This window comes from Sprattus sprattus (assembly GCF_963457725.1).
Source record: "Sprattus sprattus genome assembly, chromosome: 4".
Taxonomy (NCBI): Eukaryota; Metazoa; Chordata; class Actinopteri; order Clupeiformes; family Clupeidae; genus Sprattus; species Sprattus sprattus.
This window is the reverse complement of record NC_137923.1, coordinates 38,571,939-38,584,148: the sequence shown is the minus strand read 5'-3', so window position 1 is coordinate 38,584,148 and position 12,210 is coordinate 38,571,939. Positions and strand designations below refer to the sequence as shown.

The 12,210-nt window shown below is 42.5% G+C and overlaps 1 protein-coding gene across 3 annotated transcripts; it reads left to right on the top strand.

The window, feature by feature from the left end:
* The first annotated feature begins 2,010 nt into the window (after positions 1-2,010).
* u2af2b (U2 small nuclear RNA auxiliary factor 2b) lies at positions 2,011-11,237 on the top strand. Of its 3 annotated transcripts, none has more exons than XM_080837102.1 (13): positions 2,011-2,505; positions 4,248-4,271; positions 4,755-4,887; positions 5,405-5,440; positions 6,142-6,245; positions 6,415-6,566; positions 7,012-7,128; positions 7,376-7,514; positions 7,859-7,935; positions 8,247-8,369; positions 8,620-8,706; positions 8,976-9,227; positions 9,536-11,237. In XM_080837102.1, exons 1-13 carry the CDS (start codon positions 2,457-2,459, stop codon positions 9,668-9,670), a joined length of 1,428 nt encoding a protein of 475 aa, XP_080693228.1. In that variant the 5' UTR covers positions 2,011-2,456; the 3' UTR covers positions 9,671-11,237. The 3 variants fall into 3 exon arrangements, with proteins under 3 accessions (XP_080693228.1, XP_080693227.1, XP_080693226.1); XM_080837101.1 differs by having other exon boundaries at positions 7,856-7,935; XM_080837100.1 differs by having other exon boundaries at positions 7,835-7,935.
* The last annotated feature ends 973 nt before the right edge of the window (positions 11,238-12,210 follow it).

Sequence of the window (12,210 nt, the reverse complement as noted above, 5' to 3'; positions counted from 1 at the left end):
TGCTTTTTTTTTAGTTTGAAAGGTTAAAACAAACTCAAACTGAAACTATGGGGATGCAGTTTGTGGTTTACCAAAAATCAGATTCATAAATTGGCAGCCTATGATGCTTGATGGAGGGATAAAGATTTTGGAATCAGCTGCTGAATAACAAGGTCTGAAAATCACACAAATGCTTTACACATGTAAATCAGAATCAGAATCATGTTTATTGCCCAAGTAAGTTTGCACAAACAAAGAATTTGACTCCGGGTTAAGTGGCTCTCATTGCACTTACACAAAATATACAGCACAACATAGCACAGAACAACACAACACAACAGCACATATGTCAGAAATATAAGAAATATATAGGAGGATATAAGGAGAAATGGCTATATACCGGAGTTGTGAACTGTAAACACAACAATTAGTGCAAAGAGTGAGTGCAAGAAGTGCAGGGATTAATATTAAATGATAAGAGAATGACGTACGTAGTACAGTATATACAGCCTGAGAAGTTACACAGTAAAGGGTGGAATGTATTGCACAAATTTCGAAATTTTAAATAAAAAAAAATGTGATAAATGTAATTCGTACTTGTAATTGTACAGTGGTTGTTTTGGTGATCCACGGTTATTGCAGTGCCACAGTGAATTAGCTGTTCATTTGTGAGACGGCTAGGGGGAAGAAACTATTTCTGTGTCTGGAGCTTTTGGCGAACAGTGTTCTGTAGTGCCTACCTGATGGGAAGTTGAAATAGGTTGTGTCCAGGGTGTGAGGAGTCTGCAGTGATTTTCCCTGCCAGTTTCCTGACTCTGGAGGTGAACAGGTCTTGTATGGTGGGCAGGTCAGCACGGATGATCTTTTCAGCAGACCTGGCTGTCCAGTGGAGTCTACTCCTATCAAGTTTGGTGGCCGATCCAAACCAGACAGTTATGGAAGTGCAGAGAATAGACTCTATCTGCAGTGTAGAACTGGATCAGCAGCTCCTGAGGCAGATTGTACTTCCTGAGCTGATTCAGGAAGTACATTCTCTGCTGGGCCTTTTTGATGATTGTGTTGATATTGGGTTCCCACTTCAGGTTCCGGGAGATTGTGGATCCCAGAAACCTGAAGGATTCCACAACCAACACAGTGCTGTTGAGTATGGTGATTGGGGGTAGTGCAGAGGGGTGATGGTGTTAAACGCTGAGCTGATGTTTACAAACAGCATCCTTGCATACGTCCCTGGGGAGTCGAGGTGTTGCAGGATGTAGTGGAGCCCCATGTTGACTGCATCATCCACTGACCTGTTTTCCCAGTAGACAAACTGCAGAGGGTCCATCAGGAGGCCTGTGATGTCCTTCAGATGGGTCAACATCAGTCTTTCAAAGGATTTCATGAACACAGACTTCAGGGCGATGAGCCTGTAGTCATTCAGTCCAGTGATGGAGTGTTTCTCAGGGAGTGGGATGATGGTGGAGCGTTTGAAGCAGGAGGGGACTTCACACAGTTCCAGAGATCTGTTGAAGATCCGTGTGAAGATGGGGGCCAGCCGATCAGCACAGGCTTTCAGACAAGAGGTTGACACACCATCAGGGCCTGATACCTTCCTTATCTTCTGTCTCTGAAAGAGCTGACACTTGTATAAACATGTGTATAGTTGTCCAGATACGTTTGCTTTGACAAATATTTCCCTATTTTTATTTTAACCAGTATATAGTGTTTTGAAGCATGTAAAATGACCACCGTACAAAGCATGTATTGTGAAAACATAAAATGGCCAGTTGGTTGTAAAATAATACCTTTACGTACAGCACTGATTAAATATCTGAATGAATATTTGTCATACAAACGATACCAGTTGGTAGACTACAGAAGGTGCACATACATCTTGCTTACGTCACAAAAAAATGCCGAAATTTGTAAGGGGTAGGGGAAACCTAGCTAACATGCAACTTTAATTCCTTACAGGTAGGTGGCGTATTACAAGCAGACAACACTGCTGGCACCATAGGTCACAAAGAAAAAGAATTTCCATTTCCGGTAACGCGGACAGCGGATGGATAGAGAAGAAGGTGGTTGAGGCCTTGTTGGTGTGATTTGGAATGTTTAGGACTAAGCTGAAATAAGTGGTTATAACATTGTCGAGAGTGCAAGGTGACACTCATACGTGTGTACACAACGTTTTACAGCGTTAGAAGAGATGTATCAATGAAGCAGGCGTGTAAGCTGCCTTGGCTAGCTTTGTGCTAGCTGGATAGCTGCTTTAGCTGCAGACCCATCGGAGAGCTCTTCGTTATTTTTCTATCGGAAGCCGATCTTAACTACATTGGGTATTGTTATATAAGTTGAGAACGCAGTGTCCTTGTTTTTTGTTGTAACGATTTTAAGTCACACGTGCTAACGCTGGGATAAAATTGGAATTTAGTTTAGCGCTAGCTAAATCCGCCCTCACGGTTCATTCATCGTCTAACTTAACTTACTGATAATTCAAAATGTCGGACTTTGATGAATTCGAGAGACAGTTGACTGAAAACAAACAAGGTGAGTGTCGTGACTCTAACGTGTAAGGTTATTAACAATAATCGTTTCTGTATTGCAGAGCATCTGTCTTGGAGCACTTGTTACGGCCGTATTACTTTCATGCCCGATAGCTAACTTTTGCGTAGCATTAATAGCAAGAGCAGTGTTAGCAATAGCAAATGTTATCTAGCTAGCGCTAGTTGTTTTGGTAGCTACCTTGTAGCAGTCTTGTAGCAGTGTGTACGGTTTATGTTACACAATATGTATAATTGCGCTGTTGGGTTTAACAGTAAGCATTTAGATTGCAATTGCGGTTACGTCCGTTAACCCCAATTACCTAGCAAGTAGCAAATACATCTGCATGAGATCGGTAAATACTACGCTGTCTTAACACGATGCTTTCCACTTAGTATAATAGTAATCCGTACTTTGTGGGTTAATGTTAAGGCTGTACTCAGAATCGTCTTAACTATAGTAAGTCATTTTAACTATAAATCGGTCCTAGAGTCATTTCAGCGGTGCTTCTGCCCGACACTCCGACTATACATCTATGGCTGTAGTAGCAAATACCCTTAATTTCAAGTGACGTCACGTTTTACTTCAAAGCTGAATGTGATAATACCGTTTTGTGCAGTATGAAAATAATGAGGAACACAATCGTGCTTAGGTTCAGCAGTGTATTTCCCTCTTTATGTGTCACAAGTTTATGTCATTTAAATGTTACTCCTACGCGTGAATATTTCTTTAGGTTAACGCATGGCGTAGGCCTGAGTTTTCCTTTTCAGACATTTCTTCAAACAGGCTGTTAAAAAAAGATAAATTGAAAACATAAAATGTTGAGACTTAACTTTAAGTAGGCAAATTAACATGCTTTTTGTTGTTTTTGCATGTGTGCACGCCTTGGAAGAGAGGTTAATGCATGCTACGCAATGCTAGGCCCACTTTACTGAAAAGTTAGTCTTGTACAGTGAGTACAGTTACTTTTAGCCAGGTTTAAGGTTCTGCCAGGTTGAACAGATAAATGTTAGACTTGAGCTGGTAACAGCTAGGAGTACATTGCGGAATGCCCAGTTTAAGGCCATGTAAAACATTTTTTTTCTAGATTCGGTTTTATCACTTTGTACATATAATTTGATGATAATCAATCAAAAAAAAATTACTACTGTGCTTTGTACACACATTCTATTATGTCTAGGTGATTTAAAAGGGCAGTGTAGGGCAGCAAATGCTAGTATTACCCTGAACACTACAAATGTAGTTTAATTTAAATTTAAAATAATTTTCAATGTAATTGTATAAAATGAAAAAAAAAAAAAATGTATTGAAGTTTAAATTACCATCAAATTATTATCATCAAATGTTTTGGGTTACAAGACTTGTACTGAGTCATTTAGCCACCTGTGTTTAAAAAGTCTACAAGTCTTGTACATTGTAAGTTATTCTAAAAATATTCAGATGCTGTCCCAATGGCCAGTTTAGACCCCAGTGTCGGTCTACAATGAGGGACTGTATTTCCTGTTTGATTCACAATGCCATAATGTGTTGCCTATAGTGCTATCTAATGTATTTGTATTCGAAAAATGTCAAATTCCACGCAATTACATGTTTAGCTGTACGGTTTCTTTACTTAATTCCACAATTCTGTCCGCACTTTCCGCATAGTGGAAATAATAAGAACTTACCAGTTGTGTGCAGCAGTCCTTAGCTTGATCCTGTTGCTGCTGTGTTGAAAGTTGACCCCTCTCTTGTTTTCTTCCGTACAGGTGTTGAGAATCTGAATTCGCTTGGTGGGTACAACAGAGTGGCTTCCCCCCTCTCTCTCTTTATCTTTATCTTTCTTTTCTTTTTTCTATCTTTCTCTTCTTTACCCTCTATCTTCCTCTGTTCTTGTCTGGGTCTGTACAGGGAGATTTTTAACTTTAAAATAATCTTTCAGTTCAATGACACAGTTTTGTCAGGTGTCTGCCTTTGTAAAGCATCGTGTCCTGCTGGCATAGGACCTTCTTCCTGCAGTAGGGGGTGGGGTTTCCCTCTTTTCTCCTCTCAGCAAAGCAGGTCCTCTCTTATCCTCTTCTGGGATCCTGTGCTTTCTCTTTCCAATATTACCAGCCTGTAATTCTGTAGCTACCTGAGAGCTTTCACCTCCTTGACTGCTCTCTCCTCTCTCGCAGTCACTCACTCTCACACTCTCTCTCTCTCTCTCTCTCTCTTGCTCTGTATCTCTCTCTCTCCTCCTCTCTTACTCCCTCTCTCTCACGTCTCCCTGGCAGAGCGGGACAAGGAGAACCGGCACCGCCGCCGCAGTTCCTCCCGCAGCCGCAGCCGAGAAAGGAAGAGGAGGAGCAGGGAAAGGAGAAGCAGGGAGCGTCGTAGCGGCAGCAAAGACCGCCGACACAGACGCAGGTAAGAACTTAACCGTTGACCTCCAACCGTTGACAGTCACTGCCCCACAGCTGCTTAACCAGAGACATTAGATTCCACATTGTGGGATTGCTATTGGCCCTTAACTTTCCTAGCAACTTCCTCTCCTTAACAGAGATGTGTTGGAGTTGCCATAACAACAACCAGAGCCAAGGATCATCTTCTCCTTCTCCATTACTTACTGCATGAAAGAAGATTGTTGTTTGGGTTTCATTCATTTGGAATTTTGCCCCAGTACTAACTAAAATGAATGCTGCATTGCTTGAGACTAAATGGGTTTCGTAGGCTTTAACAGATTAAATGCGGATTTGTTATTTCCAAAAATAAATTGTAGGCCTGCGTTTGAGACATGCTTCGTGTTTGCCCAATGGCAACTCTCCAGGCCCACACTGCAGTGTGCAAACATTAACCTGCTCTCCTTATGTGTAGTAATGGGGACTCTGGCGGCACTTAAACTGCCCTTGTAAAACCCAAACCCTTGTCTTAACTGTCATTTCAGCACACAGCCTCAAAATCCACCCCAAGACATCGTCAGGTAAAAAGACACAGAGGGATCTGTCTTTCTCTAGTGTCTGTGTACTAAAGTCTCTAGAGTCTTGAGTGAATGGACTATGTGTACGTCAGTTAGGGGAGTGAATGTTAACTCAATCTCAGCTTTAAGAGGTAGGGGATTTTCGTCCTGGCTTTGCTGAAGTCTGCTTAGCAGGAGTGAAGTGTGACACACCCTGTTTAGCTTGTCTTTCTGTAGCTATCTGCTGCAAAAGCTGCCAAACGGCCTTGGCAAACGCCACAGCTTGTTATAAATATTTACCCACACAGCTGAGTGGATTATTTTTCCTGTGAAGTCAGCATAATGTGGCTTCTCCTAGCTCAAGTGATCTTAAAAGTTTTTTTTTATTGACTGATGTAATAATGAACCATGGGATAAACTAACATGGTGGCGATAATCTGTTGTGGTAACTTACTTGGACAATGTTAATGACCTTTTCTAAGCACAGAACCTACATTCATTCAGCAAAAGAGTTGCTCCTCATTCTTTTCTTTATTTTGTACTGGGCTTTGTCACCAGTACAAAACTCTTCTGTTTTATTCCTCAATCTCTCCCTCTCGCTCTCTCTCTCTCTCTCTCTCCCCCCTCTCTCTCTCTCTCTCGCTCTCTCTCTCTCTCTCTCTCTCTCTCTCTCTCTCTCTCTCTCTCTCTCTCTCTCTCTCTCATATTTGTTATTCCCCCCACAGCCGTTCCCCCCATCGGGAGAAGAAGAAGAAGGTGAAGAAGTACTGGGATGTCCCTCCACCGGGCTTTGAGCACATCACCCCCATGCAGTATAAGGCCATGCAAGGTCAGTTGCCCACCCCATCATAGAGAAAAGGCTGTCTCCCCCCCCCCCCCCCCCCCCCCCTGGGTTGGACACCAGATGGCCACTTTCCTGCATGCCATCATACAATCTATTGCTTGCACATGATAGGTTCTCTCACACACTCATCTCTTCTTCCCCCCTCAACCCTCAGCTGCTGGTCAGATCCCTGCCACTGCCCTGCTACCCACCATGACTCCTGATGGCCTGGCAGTCACACCCACCCCTGTGCCTGTGGTGGGCAGCCAGATGACTCGACAGGCCCGTCGGCTCTACGTGGGCAACATACCCTTTGGCATAACAGAGGTGGGCACCATAGAGAGACACGTCTCCCTTGCATGGACACATGTCAGACTCAACAGCTGAATGTAGTCCTGTGTCTTGGCATTTGAATCTGCAAAGGGATTTAAATAATCTCAGTGTTCTTAAAAGAGGCTTATACAGCCTTAAACATTTTATATTTGTATGCTGCAGAGCTAGCTAGCAAAACGGCTTATTCAGGGCTCAACATTAAAAAATACAAATATAGTGAAAATGCAGTTGCCACAGAGGGCAACGGGGGGTGAAGAAATGGTTGCCACTTGTCTCAGTTTCACTCTCAGGGCAACCGTTAATGTCTGAGCCTGGTTACTTGCCACATCTGTTAATCAAGGTCTCTCTCCTACCACATATGTACTACTGTCAAGAACTGTGTTGTTTGGTTAAATGTTTAGAACTGACTTCGGGTGGTGCTTGCTCTGTTCTTCTCCAGGAATCCATGATGGACTTCTTCAACGCTCAGATGCGTCTTGGAGGCCTGACACAGGCTCCTGGCAACCCAGTCCTCGCCGTGCAGATCAACCAGGACAAGAACTTTGCCTTTCTGGAGGTGAGTTTGAATACACACACCTATTCATAGTCATTCTCTCTGTTTGGTGTGTTTGCATACAAACAGTACATAAACTTTTTAACTTTTTCCACACTCTCAAACTCTAGCATAGTTATACCCTTTTTTTGCGCTCATGAATGTGCACACAACTGGTCACATCAAGTCAAGCACAGATATTGTTTTGACAAATTTTGGCAGCCTGATTGATATAATGAGTCCTCGGACTCCCTCCCTCTCCTCTCTGAAGTTCCGCTCCGTGGACGAGACCACCCAGGCTATGGCGTTTGACGGCATCATTTTCCAGGGCCAGAGCCTGAAGATACGCCGACCGCACGACTACCAGCCGCTGCCGGGCATGAGCGAGAACCCCAGTGTCTACGTGCCAGGTAAACGCCTCTCCTCAGAGCCTGAGCCCGACTAGGTCCCTCTGAGTCTTGTGGCACAGAGCTCAGGGTAGACCTTTCCTGTGTTGGTGGGATGAAGTAGTAATGTTTACCACATGGCAATACTATAATAATTGCTTGTTGGCTTGTCATTAATCTCTCTTGAAGTACTCTCTGATTGTAATGATGTTGATGTACATGAACTATTTATATGCATTTGATTCTGTAAAGAGTGAAATTGATTTTACATTTGATCCAATTGAGAAGCAATAGCTCTGAACAATTTCTTATGGTGTAATCTTCCCGTTTGTCCTGCAATTAAGACGGAATTGCTTTTTGTCAAGGAGTTGTTTCCACCGTGGTGCCAGATTCGGCTCACAAACTCTTTATCGGCGGTCTGCCCAACTACCTGAACGATGACCAGGTGAGTCATCTCTTGGAGAGGTGTGGTTGAAGTAAACATGTTTCTGCTAATTTACGTGCTCTGCTCCAGTTGAGAATGAATGAGATGTAAGAAAAGGACCTCATCCAGTAGCTTCCTTTATCATTTAGAGACGATGAGAATGATGAGATGAGAATAGCTGTTTGACAGTCAAATAGAAATTGAAAACCTTGAAGTAAAGTTGCTTTATATGTGAATATTCTTCAATGACTCGTCTAGCATAGATCGAGTCTTACACAGGTAGCACAGGGATATTTCTTTCGAGTGATATTAAATACATCTTTCCACCTTAGGTGAAGGAGCTGCTGACGTCCTTTGGCCCCCTGAAGGCCTTCAACTTGGTTAAGGACAGCGCCACAGGCCTCTCGAAAGGATACGCCTTCTGTGAATACGTGGATGTCAATGTCAACGATCAGGTGAGCCACCTTACCACATCTAACCCCACACACAACCGACTTCTGCTTCCTCACTGCCTTTTTCTTTCAGTTTGGTGCTTATCAGCCACAACCAAACCAAATAAATGACACAGTTGTATCAGGGTTAGATCGTGAAACTAGTGGGTTACCCAGTGGTTCAGTGTATAAACGGTTGTATAATAATCTATGTCTCGTATTAACATGTATGTGTGATATTCTTCTGTTTATTTGTGTGGCTCTGTGTGTGTAGGCCATTGCTGGTCTGAATGGAATGCAGCTGGGTGATAAAAAGCTGTTGGTGCAGAGGGCAAGTGTTGGAGCGAAGAACGCCACTCTGGTGAGAATCTGATCCCGATATCTGTTGTTCTACAACACTCATGCCTCACAAACTCAACAGGCTCTACCACTTTACTCACTTGGGAATCTCACTCTTACAAACATTTAATTATGGTTGCCTTAACAAGCATACCTCACAGCTGTGCTCTCCCCCCTTTTATCAGAAATCCCAAAGTTCTCTCCTCTCCGTCAGCTCCATGTTTGAATTACCCACCTATTCTCCGCTCTTGAAATAAGCAAATTAAATCCCCCTCTCTCTTCCCCCTGCAGACAAGCGTGAACCAGACACCGGTGACGCTGCAGGTGCCGGGGCTGATGAACAGCTCGATGAACCAGATGGGCGGCATCCCCACAGAGGTGCTGTGCCTCATGAACATGGTGGCGCCTGAGGAGCTGCTGGATGACGAGGAGTATGAGGAGATCCTGGAGGACGTCAGGGAGGAGTGCAGCAAGTACGGCCAGGTCAAGAGCATCGAGATCCCCCGGCCCGTGGACGGCCTGGATGTGCCTGGCACTGGAAAGGTAAAGACCAGCGTCTGTGGAGTCACAACGATCACTCCACTTTGTTCAATTTTACAGCATTTGGAAGATCTTTTGTCCAACATGACTTACAAAATATTTATAAAGAAAATTAGAATATTAACAACTGTGAGGGAATTTAGGAAGCACAGTTCATTTTGTGAAGGTGTACTGCAAATTTTGAGTTGAGATTTAACTTTTGATTACTATAAGTGGTTAGAAAGCAATATTAGGCACACATAAAAGGATAAACACATACACACACAGACACAAAGATTGTTTAACCTGTTCCATTCTTTCCCTCTTTGCAGATCTTTGTGGAGTTCACAACTCTTTTTGACTCCCAGAAAGCCATGCAGCAACTGACTGGAAGGAAGTTTGCCAACAGAGTGGTGGTGACCAAGTACTGCGATCCGGATGCCTACCATCGCCGAGAGTTCTGGTAGAACAGGAGAAAAGAAGGGAGGGAGAGATGGGATGGTAGAAGGAAAGAAAAAAGGGTGGGATGGAGTAAGTGAGGGAGAAAAATTGAGATTTGGGGGTGGGGGGTGGGAATGGTGGGGATTTTCTACTATCAAAAGTTGCTATGTGGAAAGGAAATGAGTATATGTAATAGTAACCAGCTAAGGTTCAAGACTATGTGAGTGGGTTAGTTTTTGTGTTTGTATTTTAAGAATGTGTGTGCTTATGTATCCAGAGGGTTAAAAAAAAAATCTCCTTCATAATTTTTTGTTTTGTATTTTTAAATGGTCCTGGGCTGGGAGAAGTGCCATTTTTGCTCCCTGACCAAAATAACAGGGAGGTTGTGGGACATGTTTTTTTGCAGCTGCAGTTCATTAACCTGCTCCCCTCTCTCCACAAACCATAAGAAAGCACCAGTCCTATAATAGTGGGTGGAATCTTCAGTCTCCTGATGTGACGTAGAGCTGCCGCTCACTGTATCTCTTCTGTCCGCTGCTTTCATTTTCTCGCATATATTTCTCCCCTTCAGGCTGTAAAAGGCTGTGAATCAGTAGCTATTTTTCGTTGACATTTGTTAGGTTTTGATTGTCAGTATTTTTTAAATTAAATTCCAGATGTCACTAGCATTGTCTGTTCTCCTCGGGCATTAGTGCCTACCTGCCTATGCTGGTGGTGCCCCCTCTGTTGCGATGTGGGGGCACCTGTGGGTTGGTGCCCCACTACAGTGTAGCCCATTTGTTTCATAATAAAACTCTTGGAAACTCAATCTGGTGTGGCTGCCTTGCCCATGCAACAGGGAAAGGGGAATGAATAGGCCCAGTCCATAGCTGGTTTGTCACCTTCTTAATCACTCATTCACGTGGGAAAGTCAACTGGAAGTAAACAGAATCATTTTCTTTTGCTCCTCTCTGGCTTCTCCATTCCTTCCTCCCACTTGTATCACTGTACAGCAAAAGCCTCTATCACTGCCAATAAACGTACAGGCTGCTTTTCTACAATTGCTTAACCATTTTCATCCAGTAACGTAAAGTTCTGCTTTTTTCCTTCATTCAGAGTTTTTCTTTTCTTTTCTTTCTTATACACACACCAGTGTGATTTCCAGTGTCTGTGTGGTTTTCTTTGAAGTTACGGGAAAGAAAGCGATTGTAATTCACATAATAAGACTTCCTTATTCATGCTTTTGTTTGTTTCATGAAATGCCATCTCAACTCCACATTGAAGACAAATAAAATTAGAAATCCATGACCAGATACAGAGATCTGCCTCTTCTGGAAAACCAGTAGTCACAAAATGAATAAGGCATGTGATTCATTTTGCATAGATCTCTAGATATGAATATGAATTTGGCTTTTAAGGGTTTGTTTTTACCCTCAAGTACCACAATGTGACAATTTCTGTAGTTAATCTGTGTACAGTCCAGTTAACTGCTAAGTACATCTTGTCTGCCTTCTTCCTCCAGTCAAACAACAAAGAGGAAGTAAACGTCTATCTCCTTTTTTGTTTTGTTTTGTCTTTTGTCTGAGAGCACACGGCATTAAAAGATGAGATGTCTACCACAGCCCGCCTTTATTTTCAAATGAAAACAAAAAAATATATATATATTCCAGACAGAAAACAAACACTGTTTTGCTAATCATTCAGTACAAAGTTACAGAGGCTAGGCTAATTCACGAGAAAACACCTGAAGAGATAAATGCCTAGCGGTTTGTGTTCGCCCACATCACTGTGCAGTCACAGTGATTGGGCATTTTGAAGGGCCTTGAAGGCATTGTGATGGTATACCGTCAACTAGGATTCTGGCTGTTTCATGTATAAGCCCTGAATACTTGGTTCTCATATCTCCATTTGTAATTACTTCTTTCTGTGTATGGATATGTTTTTTTTTTTTCCGGAGGCTGTTGGCAATTGCTTAAGCAGTTAACATAAAATGCTAGTGTCGTTTTCCAAATGGCTTTTTTTCATTGCAAATTCTACAGAAATGTGCTAAACATTTCACTTTTCTCAAGAATAAATACATAAATATATAAAAGAACAGATAAGCGCCTGTTATTCAGAATCTGCTGAGTGTGTTAGCACTAATGATGGGAAATACTGGCAGCACATCTCTATCTGTATTTGATTAAGTTGTTTGCATATTATCTTAACTCTATTAATGGGTGATATCTGCAATTGCACTGTAGCTTGGATATAGTTTTTAAGGAACAGCAGAAAGAAACATTGTGATCTGTGATCATTTTGTTGAATGTACAGTTCCCCTATTGGAGCGACAAGACCTACTGAATCTTACCCGTGTATTGCTACAAATTCCCAGCCACCATCCCATCTACCATTCAGTGCTTTTACATGTTTAAGTGGAAGTTGTAGGCTACTTAAACTTACACTCGGAGACAAATACAGAAATCTGCACAGTTGACCTTTCATATAAAAAAATACACACTATCTACATGCAGAAATGTGCTTTGAGGACACAATACACAATGAATCATGGTTTCACTGGTCTGCTTGTTTTAACACAGCATCACTT